The sequence below is a fragment of the Parasteatoda tepidariorum genome, chromosome 11 (assembly GCF_982258835.1).
Source record: "Parasteatoda tepidariorum strain Cologne lab strain chromosome 11, Ptep-v5.0, whole genome shotgun sequence".
Taxonomy (NCBI): domain Eukaryota; kingdom Metazoa; phylum Arthropoda; class Arachnida; order Araneae; family Theridiidae; genus Parasteatoda; species Parasteatoda tepidariorum.
The window spans coordinates 40,398,265-40,420,352 of NC_141765.1; the positions used below are offsets into that span (position 1 = coordinate 40,398,265).

Genomic DNA, 22,088 nt, shown 5'->3' on the forward strand with positions numbered 1-22,088 from the left:
ATCTCGGCTAGTACCAACCACAATGTTGACATAGTTACTTAATGGAGTTTGCTTTAAAAGTAGGCGTCTGCTTTTAAATAATAGTATTTTTCGGAGAAATAAACAATTTTATACTGAAACAGAAACTGACAGTTTTTTTCCGTAAATGTAAAGTTTTTTATTTGCAGATTAGGAACTGATTTGCTTAAATATTACTTATCTGTGAAATTGTCCGTTTTTATTTAAATTTAAATTTATTTACAATGCTTAAAATCGATACTTTTCACTGCAGTCGGTCAACAACTACGCCTATCTTTTATTTCATTTATTGAAAAAGACTACAAATTGTTTCCTGTTGCCTCATTAACGAGTTTTTATTAACATATTTAATATGACTGCCACGTGAAAATTCAATTGAAGTCATTTTACAAAAGACGGTTTCATGACTTATTATTCAAAAACTCTATTGCACAAAAGAATGCGTAATGAGTTTGACGGAATCCATGTAAGTTAAAAAAAATCTAAACAAAATGCCTTTGACTTGAGGAGAAAAATGTCATTTGTATTGAAAATTATAGCCGACACGTATAATCTATGCTCAGAAAAAAGTCATTTCGCCACAACAAAAGCAATATATTGATTGAAATGTCTACAAACAAGTAAAAAACGAGCTGTTTGAACTTCTAGTTCTCACTATTACTTTTTGAAAGACACGCGCACCTTATTGACTGTTCCTATTGGCTGTTATCATTTCAAGCAAAGAAACGCCCTAGGAAAGTTAGTTCTCACACATTTAGTGTATGGAAGCTTAGGAAGTTCGAATATGTTCTAAAAGAATTATTAGATATCAGAAGACAAAGGTTTGTAATTTTTTAAATTTTTTTAATGTTTTTTTTTAATTTTTGAAATACCCTTCAGAGTTAATAGAACTGTTGTTAATTGTTTATAAAACTTTATTGTGCTCATTTAATTTGAAAGCTCCAATTAGAAGACCACATAAACATATTTTGAAATAAAATAATAAATTTTAAAGTTAAAAAAATATTAACGAACGGAAAATATTTAAAACACAAAATTTTTAAAAACATTGCATAATTAAAAAATAAACAGTAACATTTTTACATTTAACACATTTACACTTACATATTTTAAAAATAAATATATGATAAACCTATTTATTATTTGAATTAAAAATACTGTTTTTTGCAAGAAAATTAAAATTTGGAAGTCACAAGTGTTTGTTTTTTATTTTATTTGCGATTATATTTAATTAATTAGTGAACTTGACGTCTTGTTATTTTATACTAAAAATCCTTAGTAGTATAGAAATGCGAAATATTTTTTCAAAAGTTAGAAAAAAATTACGTCATGAAGGGAAAAGTTTAACGATCCCAAATAAGAGTTATTGAAAGACATATAGCAGCTTCATAATAAAAACAAATAACATTGTCAATACCAAGACAAGTGATTAATCTATTAATAATGCATATATTTTTTCTCCTGCATATGTTTTTCTCGATTATCTTTTGATGACTGATTGATGCACCGGAAGGTACGATGTACAATAATTTTTTCTATTAACTATTTAAGCTTATAAACTTGTCTAACACTTTTCAAACTTAATAAAACATTTTTAAACAACAACAAATATTAAGGAAACTTACCTTACTAGATCATACACTGTAAAAAATTCTGAATCAAATTACGGTAAAAAGCACCGGCACTTAGGGTGCCGATACCTTTTACCGTAAAATCCATTTTTTCAGGAACAAGTTACGGAACAAAAAATCTTATATACCGTAATTTTTTACAATAATAACTACAGTAAAATCACTGAATCACTCCAACTAAATAAATAGTACTGTCAAAATTACGCATAATATTTTACAGTAAAAATAAATTTTATGGATGATGAACCTAAAGTGCGTACTTTACATCATAATTTGATCCGGAATTTTTAGCAGCATATCTTACTACGATATAGACATAATATTTTTCCAATAGAGTAACATTTTAAATAATGAAATAAATACGGAAAACGATACATTAAAACTAAATTTTGCATTATGTTGAGTAATTTGAAAATTCATTTTTTACCGTAAAATTTCAAACCGTAATTTTGACGGTAATATTTATTTAAATGCAGTTATTCAGTGATTTAACAGTAAAAATTATTGTAAAAATTACGGTATAACAAATTATTTGTTCTGTAAAAGTTTATGGTAAAATAGGATTCTTATGGTAGAAAGTACTTTCATCCCAAGTGCTGGTATTTTTTACTGGAATTTGATCCGGAATTTTTTACAGGGTACCAGACAAAAATTTTTGCTTAGGTTTCAGACGCATTTTCAGTTTCTGAAAAACTTTGTATGACCAAGTACCGTTTCAATAACCTTGAGTAATATATGAAAATTCCTGTGATATTTCAGTGACTTTTTGATATTTCACTATCGTAATTAAAATAACAGATGTTTAAAAAAAGAACGCATTTTTAAATTTATTTGACTAAAGTAAATTATTTATGACTTTTTTTAGTGATTTAAAATGCGAGGTTTGATGTATTAGATACCACTTTAAAATACTTTACAACCACATAAAAAAATCGTTGTAGATAAGTGTGAAAATTAGATTAAACTCTGATCAAAAATGAATTGCAATTTTTGTAATTTCTTTGCTGTATTTATAGCTAAACGTTTATCCCCTAAATGTCATCATAGCTAAATGTTAATCAAATTTTGACAAAATTTCTTCGTTAAATTTAGACATCATTATAATACTTGCTAATTTTAAAATCTGAAAGTAATGATTTATAGTTTAAAAAAATAAGATAAAAAAATTAAATTATAATAGTATGTTGCGGCAATTCTGAAAATCTTAATTTTTTATTAGATTGGGAGCATAATTACGAGAAAGAAGAAGCTAATGTAACCCATTTTTTTTAATTTAAAAAAAATATTACTAATTATTTTTTTGAACATTTCTAGAATATTTTTAAATAAAATTTAACGTTTTTCTTCATTTAGAATGATAAGAAAGCTATTTGTATGTATACTCCTTTTAATAATAGTCCACATTAGCCCCAAATCAAGCGGTGTGAGCAATTCATGAAACCAATTACTTAATCCACTAATACTTATTAAAAAAGAAATTAAAATAAAAATAGAACTATTTTTAATCTAAAAATACTGTCTGGAGTAAATAATCTTAACCAGATCTATTTTAACTAATGTTTAAGCTTAATATACACATGAATACCCAATTCACTGGTTTAACGGATGACTTTTCTTTGCTATATAAAGTGGTAGCGAATTTCATTACAATGTTTTACATTTAATGAAATTAATTTACAATTATTTTAACAAACATGATTTGTAATCAAGTTAAACAATAACATCAATATATATGATCTGATTATAGTATTGTTCAAATTTTTAATCACAGGCAAAATTAAACAAGCTTTGATTACCTCAGTTGTTGTTTCACAACTACTTTAAATTTTATAAAAATCTGCGACTCTTCGGGTTTATAAATATTAATTTATATTTAATAACTAAACTATATACCAATTGTGCAAAAAAGAAATTTTTTCAATGACAAGTTACTCAAATAGAAGTGTACTATATTTATTTAGCAGAAAAATTTTATTTAGTTTTTATTTGATAAAGTAGCTTCGCGAACCGATATGAAATAACAGTTGAGAAGCATTAGCAGAGTTTTTGAAGTCTCCAATTTGCTACTTATGTAAAATAAATTTAAGAAATTCCTTGTGTAATCAATATTTTAAATTTTAAAAAAGTTCTGAAAACACATTAAAGCATTTGTTTTTCATAGATTAGCTCTTATGCAAGAAATAATTGAAAATAATATAACTACTGTAGTCCTAACTGGAAACAAATGAAATATTTTACAAATATAATCTAATTTATTAAATAAGCATCCTAACAAGTAATTTGTTGATAATTAATTCACATTTTTATCCCATATACTTAATCAAGGTGTTTATAGTTATGATGAAAAATGTGCTAAAAGCCTCGATCATTTTGTGACTTAATTGATTTTTTGAAACATTTGTGACAACCAGTATGCACTATTTTATAGGGAAAACATATTTGTAGATGAACTTAGCTCTTCTTGATAACTAAACGTTAAAATGGTATCGTAAAAAGAAATTCTTGCTAGAATAAACTTGAATTTACTTCTAGTATTGAATTTTTCCAAGAGCCGTGGGAGGCGCAATAAAATAGCCCTATGTTCTTTTAAACTCAGTAAAAAATTTAAATAAGCATATTTGTTCACTATATAACATCTCCTATTGTTAAAAACAATGAATAAAAAAGTCTAAAGTCTCAATTAAAGCAAATATTACGAAGTTACTTTTCCACGATAAAAACCTTGTTTGTTAAGGGGACACACTACGTTCAAAACACAAAAAGGGAAATTTTTATTCGATCATTTTCAAATTTTAACAAAATATTGGTAACATTAGAATAAGTTAGTATGCAATGGTTTAGGAAAAAATAATAACTATTTTTAAAGTTGTAGCTGAAGTATGGCTTTTTAATGCTGGTAATTAAAAAGTTCATTGTGAACGAAATTTAATTTTTACCCAAACACGTTTTTATAGGTATTTAAATAAACTTAACTAATAATGGGTAACAGTATAAAAATATAACACAATTAGGCACTAAATTTTAATTTGTCACCAAAAACGTCACCACATGCTTTAATTATGCTTGCTAATTTATTAAAAAATTAAATTTAGATATGAGTCAATAAAATACATTTAGAAGTAAACAAAAAGTAAGGAAAAAAAATTTAATAACAATAAAACAAAAACTGGTTTGAAGTTGTGAGAACATTGAAAAATTCTATTACGAGAAAAAGCAACTTCGAGAAATGCATATTGATGTATGTACCTTTAAATTCGTAATCTTATAACTCGGTAAGAAAAACTCTGATTTAATCAAGGTTTGTTGCCTATTACTTAGTAAAGTGTACATTTTTTTAACATTTCAAAAACCAATAATCGATTTTTGAAGGTCTTTTTTTCATTTTGAACGTCCAATGTCTCCTTGAAACCTTGCAAAATTTATTCTTTAGGAATTTAGTGTTTTGTCCTATAACTACAAATGAAATTGTCGCACAGTTTCGTCAATCTACCAAAATTTGCTTAGGAATTTTAAGTGATAAATAACCGAAATATTCCATTTGCTGACCCTAATCTCAAGTCTACATCCCTCTTCTCTATTTTTTATTTTACAAAATTTTAAATGCCTTTAATATAACCATTACCTTTTTGTTAATGGCTGGTAAAGAAATAAAGCATTATCCTATGTAGGCCATAAATAATATGAATAATAGTAATTCAGTTTTTTTTAGAAATCCCGTGCATAAGCTTGAGGATATTTTACATTTAATATGCTGAGGAATTTAACCTTATTTGATCGAAATTCGATTTTAATTGAAAGTGTATTTAATATTGTGCATGAATTTTTTTCAGACGAATTAACTGAAAACAATGGAGTTGAGTTTTCATGAAAAATTGAAGACTCTTCTATCATTTTGGCTATTTATTCTTATCTGCAACTCATTTAACACTCTAGCAGGTGCAGCAAGCATGACTCTAGGTAAGATATTTAAATATTTTTTATGAAACTTATATAGTATATTAAAATTTCGTTAACAGAAAATAAAATAGATTAAAATTAAATTTAATACTTTTTGAAAAGGTTTATATAAAAATATATAAGTTTGATGCTAAATAAGGGGAGGGAAAAGATTATATTAAACATCATATAAATAACTAAAAACAATCTAAATAAAACAAGAGTTAAGAATAATTAACCCTTTTATGCGCTGTAAAAATGTAATATAATTCAATGAAAATGAACTAAAGTTCTACCATATAAAAAATTATTTGTTAAGAATTAAGTGAAAACAACAAAAATTAGATTATTTGTTGACCCTCGTTTATAATACGCTGTATTTTGAAGACGATTTGGGATATACTTCGTCAAAGATCTATCTTCGAAGCTAGATTTACGCTGTATTACGCTAGATTACGCTGTATTACACTAGATTACGCTGTATTACGCTAGATTACGCTGTATTACGCTAGATTACGCTGTATTTAAAAGACGATTTGCGATATACTTCGTCAAAGATCTATCTTCGAAGCTAGATCAATCATCGCCAAACAAAAATTCCGCTTTAGACAGTTTCCCGTCTAACTCAAATATGGAATTTTAAGCGGAGTAGAAACTGAAATTCCATCATATTAACACTTTATTGACCGGGAATTTTACACAGAAACTACATAATTTCTAGGCTATTACTTTGTAATTGATAGTGGAAGAAACTGTGAAACATTCTAAAAATTGATTGCCCAAACGTTGCTAACCGATGATAAGTTAATTCGTCATCGGTCAACAATGATAGGCTTTAAACAGAATAGTTAACTCGGTCAGGATTGATTGCCCAAACGTTGCTAACCAATGATAAGTTAATTCGTCATCGGTCAACAATGATAGGCTTTAAACAGAATAGTTAACTCGGTCAGGATTGACGACGAGATGGTCAAGATTGCATTAAAATAATTTAATAATCTTGTTAATCTTGAATATTGAACCAAGTCTGAAATATTTCTGTTGCTATCCTCTATTTGTGCATTGAGTTTATATTATTGAATTTAGAAACTCGCCGAAATATGCAATTTAACAGCACAAATTCGTCACCAGTGCTCCACGCAAATAAGTAAATAAACATGCTTGTAAAAAATTAATTGGGAATACTAGCACAAGTCATGGAAACTTTTCCGACCCATAAGAATTTTCACATTTTTTGCTGGCTTCTTAAACTTCTCATTTCCGCGTTAGACAGAATCCAGTTTAAAAAATTTTTAATTATTGTTACTTATTATACTGCCGTTCAGTAAAAGTGAGTGAGATTTCAAAAAATAGAGGTTTTTATATATTTTGCATTTCTGTATAATAAGTTACATATTACAAAAAAGAAAGTTTTTCAACTATCAATTTTTTTTTCTTCGGTTTTCTGAAATTCTATTTTACCGTCCCACTAGCAAAGGAAAGAAAATAGTTGTCATGTCGCTTTTCTCGAAACTATCGCTAAGAACTTACATTCTTTTTACAATATAGAGTTGGACAGGCTATGCTACATTTTCTGTTTTACATAGAATTCCTATTTATACTTTGTCCGTCTTAGGAAGAATTTACTATATTTCTATTTAAAACCAACTGATACACATATCATGAAATGTTCGATAACATAAGGTAATAATATTTAATAAAACAGTAACAATTTGATCAATGATATATTTGCATTTGTATAGCTGAGTACATTTTCTGTTGCATGTTAAAGAGACCGCACCTCTTTAAAAACCTTTTCATCTGTTTCAAATTTAAAGCTGAGAAACATCATAACGATGTGAAAGAGTTACTTCTAATATTAGTGTAACATAGGATATAATGGGATGGGAATTGTTTAAATAATTATCACCCTTTTTAATACAAAATTTTTTGTTTCAATTTAACTGATTCATTATTTTTTAAATTGACTTATATCGTAAACTAGGAACAGGCTCTTTACAATTCACCAGGCTAATCGGAAAGTAATCCATTATTTTCTTGTTCAGCTTACAACTTTTAGATTTATTACAATAAGCCTACTTATGCTTAATCTGATTAGAGGATATACCACCCATGCTTCAATAAATTTAATTTATTCTTAGCCGTTTGCAATGAACCTGAAGTAATGAAGGCTTATTAGGCTCATCGATATTTCTGTTACACTGAAATTGGAATTATCTAATTTGATTATAATCTATATTATTCTGTATATAGATTTGATATTTATTTTTAGGACAGTTTGAAAAATTACACATTGTTATGAACAAATCTCATAGTAGAACAACTCTCATACTGGATAATTTTTTAATCCAGGGAGAGATAGATTAAAATGAAATCACTGAATTAATTTAGTAGCGAATTTACGGAAAGACAAAAAATTAGCAATGGAGAAATATTTAAACTTGCAGTTAAAATTTTATAAGTGTCTTCTTACCTAAAAATAAGCTACAGAAAAAAATCTTAAAAAATTTAGTAGAGTGGTGATTTGTTGTGATATTGCTTTTACCACAATTTTACGTAAAAGAAAAATTTTATAAATAAGAAATAAATCAATAAATAATAAGTTGATAAAAATTAATTCAGTTATGAAATATCTAAAATGCAGAGATATTTAAATACTTAATTTTAAGTAAATTTTAAAATAATTAAATAGTGTAAGATATTTTATTTAAAAATTTTTGTTGCTTCAAAATTATAAAACAACAATTAGGTCAAATATATATATTATGAGTTTTTTTATAAATGCAGATAACGTACTTTATCTCTGTCCTTAATATATGCATGCTTAGAGTTCGTATAAAAATCTAAAAAATTAATAATCAAGAATTAATTAATAATCAAGAAAAAAAAGTTGCAAAATGTTGAAGAATTAAAAACGAGGACAGCGAGTTTGAAAGATCAAAATCTTCGATTGCCGTAAGACTCTCTCACTTTAACAAGTTGCAGTTTTTCTGCAGATGCATTAGAAAATATGCTTCTGAAACAATGACTGTATAATTATTTTAAATTTACTGCAATGTAACTAGGGATTAAAAGTTTCCTCATTTTCTAAACTTATGATTTTAAAGTGACTTTACATAAACTACAGTAATTATGTAGACAATAGCTGACAATTTTTTTGAAATAAATTACTGCAAAGCTACTTTACATTACCCGCAAAGTAATTCCACAGAAAATCTACTGTAGACTGTTGAATAACTTCAAAAATGCTTAAATTTTGTAGAAAAACTGCAGTTTATTTTCAGCTGGGTTTGACTCCTCATGGAAGAAACAGCATTAAAGATACATGATTGGCATCTGGTACTGAATGATTTTGCCCAATATATAAAATATAACGAAAATATGAATAATTTATTGAGTTGGAAAATAATTTCAATTTTTTTTCGAAAAATTCATCTAAACATATATATATATATATATATATATATATATATATATATATATATATATATATATATATATATATATATATATATATATATATATATATATATATTCATATATACACCGAAGAGCCATTACATTATGACCACCCTCCATCTATAACAATGGGCTCGCCCAGGTTTTCATGGTTTCTCGGCCAGGAACAATGTTTTCATGGGGCACATTAGGACCCATAATCCTCATAGAACAATCCCTGACGTCTGTAAGCTACTTGAGCATAGTTGCAGACCAGATTCACCCATTCATGGCAACAGTTTTTCCTGCGGGGGATGGTATTTACCAACAGGATAATGCACCATGCCATGAGGGTCGAATCGTCATGGATTGGTTCAAGGAACAATCCACTGACTCTCAAGTCATGTCTTGGCCTCCAAATTCACCTGACCTTAATCCAATAGAGCATTTGTGGTCCTACTTGGAAAACCAAATTCGTGCTGCCACGCTTCCCCCTCGCAATGTGAGGGAATTGTAGTAGGACCAGTTGGTGATCACTTGGTACCAGATACTTCAGACTACCTATCAGCACCTTGTGGAATCAATGCCACGGCGGGTGCTAGCAGTTTTGAGGGCTAAAGGTGGTCCTACATGTTATTAGCAGTGTGGTCATAATGTAATGGCTCTTCGGTATATATATATATATATATATATATATATATATATATATATATATATATATATATATATATATATATATATATATATATATATATATATATATATAAATATATATATATATATATATATATATATATATATATATATATATATATATATATATATATATATATATATATATATATATATATATATATATATATATATATAAATATATATATATATATATAAATATATATATATATAAATATATATATATATAAATATATATAAATATATATATATATATATATATATATATATATATATATATATATATATATATATATATATATATATATATATATATATATATATATATATATATATATATATATATATATATATATATATATATATATATATATATATATATATATATATATATATATATATATATATATATATATATATATATATATATATATATATATATATATATATATATACATATACAGAGAAAGAGAACAAATAAAAACCAAATTTGTTTAACTGCAGAAAAGTTCAGTTTTTCTCTATGCTGTTTAATAAAAAACACAGTTTGTAAGGGAAGTTTTACAATTTTTTTATTGTACATGTTTTACTGTGTATCTCGACAGTTTACGCACCCATATACATGTGGCTGTTTTTGTATCTAAAATGATTTTATTCCTTTAAAGGATTTAATTCCTTTTAATTAATGATTTTATTCCTTTTAATTATTTTTAATAATATTTCTCGCTAAAGTAATTATATTACACAATCATTCATTTGCTGATTGCTTAGTTTTTATTTGTAAGACAATTAATAGTATTATTATAAGAAAATATCTGTATGAAGACTATAATTATATACATTTTTCAATACATGTTTTGGAATTGAATCTCCTTTCGTAGAAGAGTAGCTTTATAATTACCCTGAAAAACAATAGTAATGAACGATTTATTTTTTAAAAAAATTTCTTACTCTGTAACTATCTAAAAAACATTTCATAGCAACTTTGCATTTATACATTACATTGGCCTGAAAATTTTATATCCTGTCCTTTTTTTCTTCTTTGACACAATATACGATTAATTTGATACGTCCCACAATTTTGAATGTTCTTAATACATCCTCTTATTAAAATCTATTTCCTGTTTGTTAACCAAACCTTTTTATACATAACCAAACCAAACCTTTATATATATATGTATATATAAAGTTAAATTGATAAAAAAAATCTGTATTAATTGGTAAATAAATACTCATTTAGAGAACCGTTGAAAGTAAATAGTCCTACTTTTATTGAAAATGTACTTTTTTATTTTGTAATTAATATAAATTATTAGTATTTATTATGTAATTGATGAATTGATGAAAGCATCAATAACTTTATGCAACAGTCTACAGATAAAAATCTATATTGCTTATGTGTACAAGCAGATATTTAATAAGTAGACTTTCTAATGATAATCAATAAAACTCTGAATATTTCATGAGTAACCCCTTCATTAACTTAAAACCTGATGAGTCAGACGGTTGTAAGGAAGCAAATGGAACATTGGAAAATACAGATGTTCTTAACTTTGCTTCTTCTATTGTAGATGAAATCCAGATATTTGATTTTTATTGTAAATCCAGAGGTAAAAAGATGTTCCATTAATTGTGCAAACTGAAACATATGGTGATTTCTCGCAATTATGCAAACGAATAATCGATTAATCGTCGTATAGAGTTCATGTTTATAAGCACAAATACATCAAAAACTTGAGTTCCGAGAATTACTCTGTAATTCTCTTCCCATTTCCTTTGTTGAAATTTAAAGTTGTATTTAAAAGTTGATAATTATAATCATTCGAGACACAAAAATACAATCTATAGCCATATAGATCTTGATATCAATATATTTTTTACTCATATTTATTAAAATGCATTCGAATGTATTATAATTTAAATAAAAATTATATTTCAGTTATATTATTATCAATTTTAATTATGTTAAAGAAGACAATTTTCGTTCAAGACGGTTATTTTGTTTAAGAAGATGCGGATTCGAGTTTTGCAAGGCAAATTTAATTTGTGAAGAATAATACTTATCATTAAAATTCAGATTATTTCATCGGGCATGGATAGATGATTATGAATGATAAGATGAAGATAAACAAATATAAAAATGAGGTAGTATGCACAGTGTACAAAAAAAAGATGTCATCTCGAATAACTTTCGTTCTAATGATTGGATTTTTACTTACTAAGAGTCTATTTTAATGGTTCCAGTGAATGACCTCAAAAATGCTAATTAATTAGTTCTAGTTATTAATTAGGTTATACAATCAGACACAAAAGCGTGCTATGCTCTTAAAATTGTGAAAATTAATTACACTTTTTTGAGAAATATTGCATCAATTTCGGCATCAATTATCAATAGTGCATCTCGCATTTTTTGATAACTTATAGCGTTTGCCATCTGCTTATGTTATTATACAGGGTGAGCCTGAATACGACAGCAAAACTTCACTGGGTTATATACTGTTAAAATTTTCCTTCTAAAATTACGGTAATATAACTGGCAGCTGTCTGTCCATCCCATTAACCATAAAGTTTACGGAAAAGAAAAAAAATTTCCTTTATGGTATTATAACCATTTACAGAAATATCGTTATAAAACCATTAATGCAAAACTATACGGTTTTTTAACCATTTACTACTAGCATTTTTTTAAAAACGTAATAATTTTTTAACTAGACATAGAAGCTCGGCTTTTCGTAAGTTAATGATCATTGGAGAGTGCCGGAAGCTGGGAATTCTTCACGTATTGAACGGAATGGAGAAAATATTGTAGTGTCAACACTAGGACTCGAACTCGAGTTCTGATGGTCATGAGATTGACAGATGAGCCCGCTCGGCTGTGATACATAAGCAGTAGCGAAGAACTAAGTAGCTTCATTAGGTGGTTCTAGTTGGTGCGATTAAATTCTGGTTGTTTAACCGTATTAGGTGAAAGCAGTTAATAAACGGTTTTTCTTAAACTTAACAGTTTGATTACCATTTCATTTATGGTTATTTGACTGTGTTAATTAAATATGGTAAAATAGCCATGCAGTCAATTGTTATTTAACCATTTCTTCCGAGAAATTTCTAACAGTGTAGGACGCGTGTACACGAACAATATTCATTATATAATGTATGAACGGTACACAAGCAGTGAGTTATTAGAAGGTAGTTTTCTACTGTCAAGTTTAAAGAATTTACACAAGAATACGAAAAGATGCTCCAGAAAACTCTTTATTCACGGGAATGTGATTAAGGTACAAAGAAATTACTCAAAATGTATAATTAATATTCAAAGAATTACTCGAAGAGATACTCAAAGAAATTGCTCAAAAGATATTCGGCCAGCTGCAAGGCAAACTTCTCACCTGCGCCGTAAGGAGTGACGTATATATGTGAAAACAGCAAGCAATTTCTTTGAGCATCTCTTCGATCAATTCTTTGTTCGTCAATTATATCTATTTCTTTTGAGCAATTTCTTTGTACATCAATCATATTCACTTGAATAAAAAGTTTTCTGAAGCATCTTTTAGTCACGGGAATGTGATTAAGGTACAAAAAAATTACTCAAAATATTTAATTGATATACAAAGAATTACTCGAAGAGATACTCAAAAAAATTGCTCAAAAGATATTCGGCCAGCTTCAATGCAGACTTCTCACCTGCGTTGTAAAGAGTGACGTATATATGTGAAAACAGCGAACAATTTTTTCGAGCATCTCTTCGATCAATTCTTTGTTCGTCAATTATATCAATTTCTTTTGAGCAATTTCTTTGTACATCAATCATATTCACTTGAATAAAAAGTTTCCTGAAGCATTTTTTATTAATCTTGTGTTAAATAATTAAAAACGACAGTGAAAAGCAACGTTTTAATTATTCACTGCTTGTGTTGTTCACACTCACTGCTTGTATTGTGTTGTTGTGTTCACTGATCATACATTCTATGACAGATATTCTTCATGTAGATGTGTTCTATCACCCAGTAAGGTTTTGCCGTCTCATTCAGACTCACCCTGTGTTTTACTTAAATTATTTATTAACCTTTTAGGCATGTATTTGTATGAACTGGATTAAAGCCCTCTACTGGTAAGCCTATAATGGTTCGACCCAATGGCATTAAAAGATATTTTGAAACGTATGCAGCAATAATATGGTGACTAAAGAAACGTTACAGGAAATATTCATTCTAAAAGAGAAGTCAAATATTCATTTAATGAGGAAAAAATAACAAATCTGAACAGAAATTGTTGGATGAATTTAACTTGAATCAGTAAAAAATACTATCTGAAAAATTCTATTATCCACTTTCTTTGTCATATTCTTAATATTTTCTAGGGGGGGGGATTTTTTTTTTTTTTTTCATTTCCTTTTGCGTTTCGCCTCTTTTGAATTCCCTCTTAGATAGGGGTATCTGTGAAAATCTTTAACCTAATACGATGGATCAAACCTCACTTAATATCCGTTTTGTACAAAAATTTAAAATACACAATAAAAAAGAAAGTAAACAATTAAGCTTATTGTTTTCACGTATACTAATCCAAGTAACCAAAGAGTTTAACTTTAACCTACGCATGGCACATATGAGAAAAACCAAAAACGAAAAAAATAACTTTTCTGAGAGAAAAATATATTGGAGGGGATTTCCTTTCAGCACTTGAAAATGGCTGATGGGCATCAATTACATGAAATTTACCTTAGGGCAATGGCATTGTATAGGGCAATTTGGTGCTCATCAGCTAAACCTCTATTTTTCCTCTACTACACAATTTCATTTAGTTCAACTAATTAAAAAAAATACAAAAGTATTTGAGGTTAAAAAAAGAAATTTTCGAGAACACACTGTTGTAACAAACAGATCCAGAATACATGGTTATAACACCGCAAAATTGAGTTAAATATAAAATATTAAACTCAATTTTTGGTAGTGTTTTTGGGAGTCCATCGTTCCAAGATAATAGAATATTAGCACGTTGTTTCAAGATAATAGAATATTACCAAAATCGGATTTCAGATTCGTGCATTTCTCCCTTCAATTTAGGATTAAGCATTATTTTGTTTATTAGAGAGACATATGAATCTTTTATTTTTACCTTCAAATATTTTGCAGCCATAATCAAAATTATAAAATCAATAGCTCCATTTTTCGAATAATAATGATTACTAACAAAGTTCTTTTACGTCCTTTTATTTTTTTCTCGTCGTAGCCTAAACAACTGTAATTTAATTCCTTAGAAAAGCACTAAATTTGCTTAATAATCTACCAATAAACGCATAAAATAGATGAATTGTCCTAATGGCACAACCTCAAAATATAAATAAACCCTAGGACATGTTTCCTTTTAAGTGGAATGCGTTTTTCCATTTTAAAGAATTACATGCGTGCTTGTTTTCATGCAGTGGTCTATTATGAAACAACAACATAAGTGTGTAAGAAAGTAGACTTACATGCTGAATTGGACTTATTCGTTTTTACTTTTAGCAAATTCATTTATTCTTTTTTGTGAGTTTCCATGGGAGCTAGTGGACTTGGTGTGATATATGAAAAGTGAAAGACATGCGTGATGCAGAAACGAACGAGGACGTTCTAAAAAGCTTTAATTTTAATCGGCAATAATGGATATTTTTAACTTTCAAATGTTTTTATTGAAATTGGAGCAGCAATTATTGTAGTTAAAAAATTAATAAACATCAGTATTTTTTAATTTAATTAAGTAATTGTTCATTTAAGGTTTTTTTTCAAACCACTATACATGTATTAGTTGTTCTTGAAACAAATAAAAAGAACATATAGAAGAAGTTCATTTTTCCTAAAGTTTGGGTGAATTTTTATGATAAGTCAGTATTTTAATTAGATTATATACCATTAGCTAGTACAAGAATCGATTCCAAGACTAGTTGTAGATTTGAAAAATTGTTTTATTTTTAAAATTATTTTACAGTGGCCAGTTTACCCTTTTAAAGTCTTGCTAAGTGTCTGCCAGTTTCAGATCAACAATACCCAATCATATAGAGGTCGCCTTCCTCATTGCATGCTTCCTCAAAGTGGATCAAACCAACCTAAGTAGGCAAACTTAACCCAGTTTCTATACGCTTGAAATAATATTAATAAAAAAGGGTATTTTATAATTTGAGTAAAAAAATATATCATTAAAAGGTGACAAACATTATGATTTATCAAATAATTTTAACTTAGAAATTTCATTAAATAAAAAAAATTTAAATGTTTTAATAAAACGAATCAAATTTCCCATAACGTATGTAAACTGTTCACGCTTTGGAAAAAAAGGTACGAAAAATCTGATTTCACTTCAACACTTAGCGCTTTTCTTGTAGCTGTCGTTAATTTTATTGAAATTACAATAAAAAGTACTAAACATTATAGTTATTACTGGAAAATAAATATAAATTAAAAAAAATGACTAAAATTCTTTGCTCGATGAAAACACTTCATTTTATATTCAATGAATTTTGACTGAGTTGAAAATTATATTCAACAAAATTTTAATTCTTTAATTCTGAAAATAAAATATTCTTGGTAGCATAATATAAGTAATTTCGGTAAGTCCATTTAATAAGTTTAAGCACACGTTCGAATTTTCATTCCAAAATTACATTAAAATAACCGACAGCAGTTTGTCCTCCAATTAAACGTAGAATTTATGGTAAAGAACATTTTTTATCTTTGCGGGTTTTGAAACCATGAATACAAAACCTTACGAATTTTTTACCGCTTACAACTAGCATGGTTTCAAAACCGTGAAAAAAGAAACTTAACTGAACATAGAACTGCCATCTATGCGTAAATGAGAGTATGGTATTCTAATAGTCCAGGGTTACAAATTGGGAAGTGCAGGGTACTGGAAATTCTTAATGTGTTGAAGGTAATGGAGTAAATATTGCGGTGTCAACGCTGGGACTTGAACCCCTGTTCTGTCGGTCATGAGATTGAAAGATTAGCCCTCTCGGGTATAATATGTATAATATCCACCCAGCTGCAAGAAACAAAGTGACTTTATTAGATGAAAATAGTTGGTGTGATAAAAATTTGGCTGTTTAACCGTACAAGGTACAATCAGTAAACAAACTGTTTTTCTCCCAGTTAATAGCTTAATAACGTCTTATTTATGGTTATTTGGCTGTCTTTTTTAATAAGGTAAAATAATGTTTGAAAAAATTATTATTTAACAATTTTTTTCGAGAAATTTCTAATCGTGCACGAAAGGTAAAGGTTATAGAAATGAACTGTTTACCTATTCGAGCGCAATAAATATAACCAAATTCATTTTCAAAGCTTAAAGCATAAAATAAAAACACTTTTCTTGACAAAATTGCAAAACAATGACAGTTTAAACATTATCAATCAAATTCATAAAAAAAATTAATTTAATAAATTGAAATAGCTTGGAGAGTTGAAATAGCTAGGAAAATTGAAATAGCGTAATTACAGTTTAATGTTTTTATTTTTACCGTGCTTTCTTTTATTATTTACTCCATGAATTCAATGTAACAATAACAATTGGTTACATTGGATAAATAGGTAGACAGAAAGATATAAAATAACTAATTTCTTTTTGCTGTAAATACGTCAATGCTCATGAACCTTACAAAAAAACAATCTTTATGATTTGTTGAACGTAAAATATTTATTACTCTGACTTTGTATTCATTTTTATTCTGTTTTTTTTTTCTTGTTTCATCTCTTCAAACATATTCATTATTACAAAAACCACTAAATACGAATAATCACGCTCTTTCATTCTTCCATTAAGCAAAGAAATAAATTAAATCAATAAAATAGGTGGAAACTAGAATTGATCTAATAATGTAACTTATTATTGAGCACATTTAATGTACAACAATAGATAAAATTGTTTTTATGGAAATGATTATTTAGAAAACAAAATTATTTAAGAAAGATTTCACTATTGCGTTTTGAATAAATTGCTCTTTTAACAATTCATTAAAAGCAGTTATTGATATAGAACTTTTACTTTACAATGGTTTCTACAAAAGTGATAAAAAAGCAATTTCAAAATAACAAATCAGTGTAGGTATTTTTTGCACTTAATAGGATGACTTGGAATTAAAAGACTAGCATAGCTAAAATTTTTCAAAAAATATGACAAATTAAAATAAAGAACCAGTGAATTTGGTAAAAAGAATGTATCTACAAAAATTTAAATAGAGTTGTATTAGTACTTTTATTTACATCGCACTAGAGCTGCACAATGGGCTATTGGTGACGGTCTGGGAAACACCCCTGAGGATGATCCAGAGTTAACATGCATACGTCACAACCAGTTTTACACGAAAGACACACTCACTCACAGTCCATACGCAGATTGTAATTTCAGAACATATTGTAATTATTATAATTAGTAGAACATTTGAGAGTTGACATAGTAAAACAAACTTATCTACACAGATGCGGTAAATTTATAAACAACGATACGCCAATGTGGTTGGTCCTTCTTCTTGAACAGTAGAATGAAAATCAAAGTTTGTTCACTAGAAATCAGAGATAATTTCGCCAAATTCGAGGTATCTGACTTTATCCCACTACCCAGCTAAACCCCACTTTCTTCTATATGCTGTAAAAGTTTTGGCATGTCACTACTCTCAATAATAAGTACATGGGTTTTCAGATTCAACTATATTTGTTTCGGAGCTAATTTGGCACATTTTTGCTCAATTTTGAGAAATCCTTTTTTACAGTGAGGCGTTAAAACATTTAAACATTTAAATTTTTTTAGAGAAAAAATTTTTTGAACATGCTTTATTTAAAGACAATTTATTTTAATTAAAACATTTTTAGACAAAAGTAATTTAAGTGTAAGTAACTCATATACTAAAAAATAAAAAAAAAATCAATAAATAATGCGTTTATTCATCTACGGAGAAATTCAAAACTTTCTTTTATTTTATCAGAGAAGGCAAACTGGGCAAAACTTCAGCCGTGTATGATTTGCTGTATAGTAAGCAACAAAAAAAAAAATATGTGGATCATCATAAATAACCTTTGATCTAATTTTCGGATCTTCAAGTTCTAGGAACGATTCAATCTTATTGGTTCAAGAGAGTGACTTCAGATATACTAATTAATTAGTGCAGACGATATTACGAATATCGAATAGTTACAAAATCAGACACAAAAACATATTTTCTACCTTTTTTTTGGACGGATTTGGATTTCTGACCCCCAAAATATAGGGCGTAGCCGCAATCTGGGAAATATGGTCAAAAGGGTTCAGTAAGGAGAGTGATCCAAATTTTGAACCCATTAATGTTAATTATACTTTTTACGTATTTCGTCATACCTTGAGAATTTTCTAAGCAAATTAAATTTTGCTCACAATTATTAAATTGGTTGATCCAAAGATAATTCCATGCAAATTATAGCTTTTAGTAAATACTTATTATTTTTTATTTGTTATTTCAATAATAGTCTAAAAAAATTTGAATTATAAAATATAAAAATTTTAGCATCATTTTAAAGAATGTAATTTTAAATGGCAAAATACAAAATTTGAACGAAATCAGTAGAATAATTCCTGTGAAATCGAATTTTGAAAAAGTCGCATATTTAAAATTTGATTTCTCGTGAACAATTCGCCGATTTGTGTTTTGCCATAGAAAATTGCATTCTTTAAAATGATGTAAAAATTCGTATACCTTACTATTCAAAATTTTTTAGACTATTATTGAAAAAAATAATAATAAAAAATAAATATATACTATCATTTATTTTTTGTATGGAATTATCTTTAGATAAAAGTTTTTTAATAATTGAGTGCGAAAATTTTTCAATTTACTTAAAAAGTTCTCGAGATATGGTGATATTCGCAAAAAGTAAAACTAACATTAAAGGATCCAAACTATTGACCGCTCTCCTGATCGAACTATTTGGGACCATATTTCCCAGATTGCGGCATGCGGCTACCCCCTATATTTTGGGGATAAGAAATCCAACTCCATAGAAAAAAAGGCATATTTATGCAGAGTAAGTACCTATTTGTATCTGTTTTCGCAACTTAAAATATCATTTACACTAATTAATTAGCATATTTGATGCCACACCCTCGCATCATTAAGATTGAGTCTGAGAAAGTGAAGATCTAATCATTTGATCAAAAGTTATTCCGGATGGTCCATTTTTTATTTTGCGAACTGTATATTATCGTTTGATTTTTAAGATAAACTAATATTGTTTTTACTACACCAAGGAACATTTCAATCATTATCAAACAATATAAAAACTCAGTAAATTTTTTCTCTGAAGCCTTTTTCCAAAAGAATTTGAGCACCCCTAACTAAAACTTTTATTTATCTCACAGTACTTACTTCACTTCTAACATAAAAGAAACTTCTAGAATAATCAATCAATGGTAACGAATATTCTACTACATATTTATTTGTAGTATAAAATGACATGTCTTTGACTAAAGTTTTCCTTTTTGCTTTCCTGTCACGAAAACTATGACTGATACACTTATCTGATTAGTGACCTGCGTGCTATTAAACACCAAGCTTAATTATGTATAACTCAATTCTTTACAGACAGGGAGTTTTCAGAAAACGAAAGAAAGTCATTGTGAAATTGTTGTTAATATTGTTTTATGAAGTTTTGCTAGAAGCTCATATTTTCAACGAAAATTAATAATTAATTCTATTTGCAAAATGGAAGGTGGAATTTATTTCAACATTTATTATCGAGTTGTATTAATAGAAAATTTAAGTTCTTGATCGATAACTAAAAGCTCACCAAAGCTTTTTTTAGCTTAAAATATATTTTTAAGGGGCTTTGAGCACAATGAAATGATATCCAAATTTTCAGGACTTATAATTGTTCATGATTGTTCAGGAATGATTATAATTGTTCAGGACAGCGTTTTTTTCTGAAAAATAAATCATGAATCATGTTAATAATATGGCTCTAATCACGAAAACTTATTTAATACCATTCTAGAAACAAACTGGGGTACAACTTTTGGAAAAAAATATCACCTTTTAAGGAGCGTGGCTTTTTTAATGACCCAATCCTTTCATAATCAAGTACATTTTTCAAAGCAACCTATAAAATAAGTCACATATTTTCAAAAATATCTTGCATATATTATAATTTAATATGGTGAAATCAACAGCAAATTTATTAAAATTTATCCTGTCTTAAAATGTTGCCTATTTGCAAAAGTTTGAAAAGCTTCAATAAGAGAGTAATCTTGCAATTGTATTTACTAAGATATTTGTTGATTTCAAATTATATAATTAATAAATAGTCAAAAAACTTTTGCTTCGATTCATTGAGAAAAGCTATTTTCTAATCAAACAAAAAATAAAGAAAGGCTACGTTAACAACTAAACTCTTGATACGTCCAGTCATTCAAAATATATGAATAATTGAAAATTATTCAGGTCAAATAAAGACCGAGAGTTAACCCACGAGTAACCTTTACCCTAGAGTTTCCTTATACCCGAGTAACTCTCGGTTTAACTCAGAGTGATGAATACGAATGTTTAATTTTACTTTTTGTGTGCATCGCAATATCTCGAGTACTTTTCAAGCGAATCGAAAGCACAATACTAAAATTCGTTCCACCAAAGAAAATGCAACACAAAAAATAATTTATTATAATTACTAATTCTTTTTTGTTATTTTAGTTAATAATAGTAGCAGAAATTTTGCATTGTAAAATATACAAAATTCTGCATGACTTTTACCAATGTAATTATGACCAATTATTACCAATGAGAATATTTTTGAACAAAATTTTTTGAATAGTTTCTAAATAATTTCTCAACTAAAACTTAATTTCTCAAGAACTATTTGATCGATTTCGGTCAAATTTTGTATTTTGCCATGTGAAAAATTGTAAACCTTACGCTCAAAATACTTTTGACTATTTTCAACTAAAATAATAAAAAATTTAATTAGAAATTATCTTTTTCATGGAATTAATTATCTTTGAATAAATTAATTTTATAATTGTGTGCAAAAATATTTCGATTCGCCTAAAAAATTCTATAGATATGGAGAAATACGCACAAAGTGAAATTAACATTAAGAGATCCTAACTTTCGACCACTCTCCTAAATAATCAAATTGTTGGGACTATGTTTTCCAGATTGCAGTTATCCTCCCCCCCCCCTCATATTTTAAGGGTAAAAACTCCGTTCAAAAAGAGGTATATTTGTTCTAAAGGTTAGACTTTCGAACCTATAAAATTGAGTATTGATTCGTGAAAATCAGATCATTAGATCAAATATTGTTTAGGGTGTTCCTTTTTTCATTTACTGATTTTATTTATTTATCTATTTTTGCTCACTGTACATTTACGAACATGTTGTGAGGA

General features: G+C 27.5%; 1 protein-coding gene across 1 annotated transcript in view; it reads left to right on the plus strand.

The window, feature by feature from the left end:
- Positions 1-692: 692 nt before the first annotated feature.
- Positions 693-22,088, plus strand: part of Ir25a (ionotropic receptor 25a) — a 57,885-nt gene continuing 36,489 nt past the window's right edge. The window contains exons 1-2 of the mRNA XM_016051995.5: positions 693-839; positions 5,480-5,606. Coding sequence (XP_015907481.1) covers positions 5,498-5,606 — 109 coding nt within the window. The 5' untranslated portion in view covers positions 693-839; positions 5,480-5,497. The remainder of the gene's footprint in view (positions 840-5,479; positions 5,607-22,088) is intronic.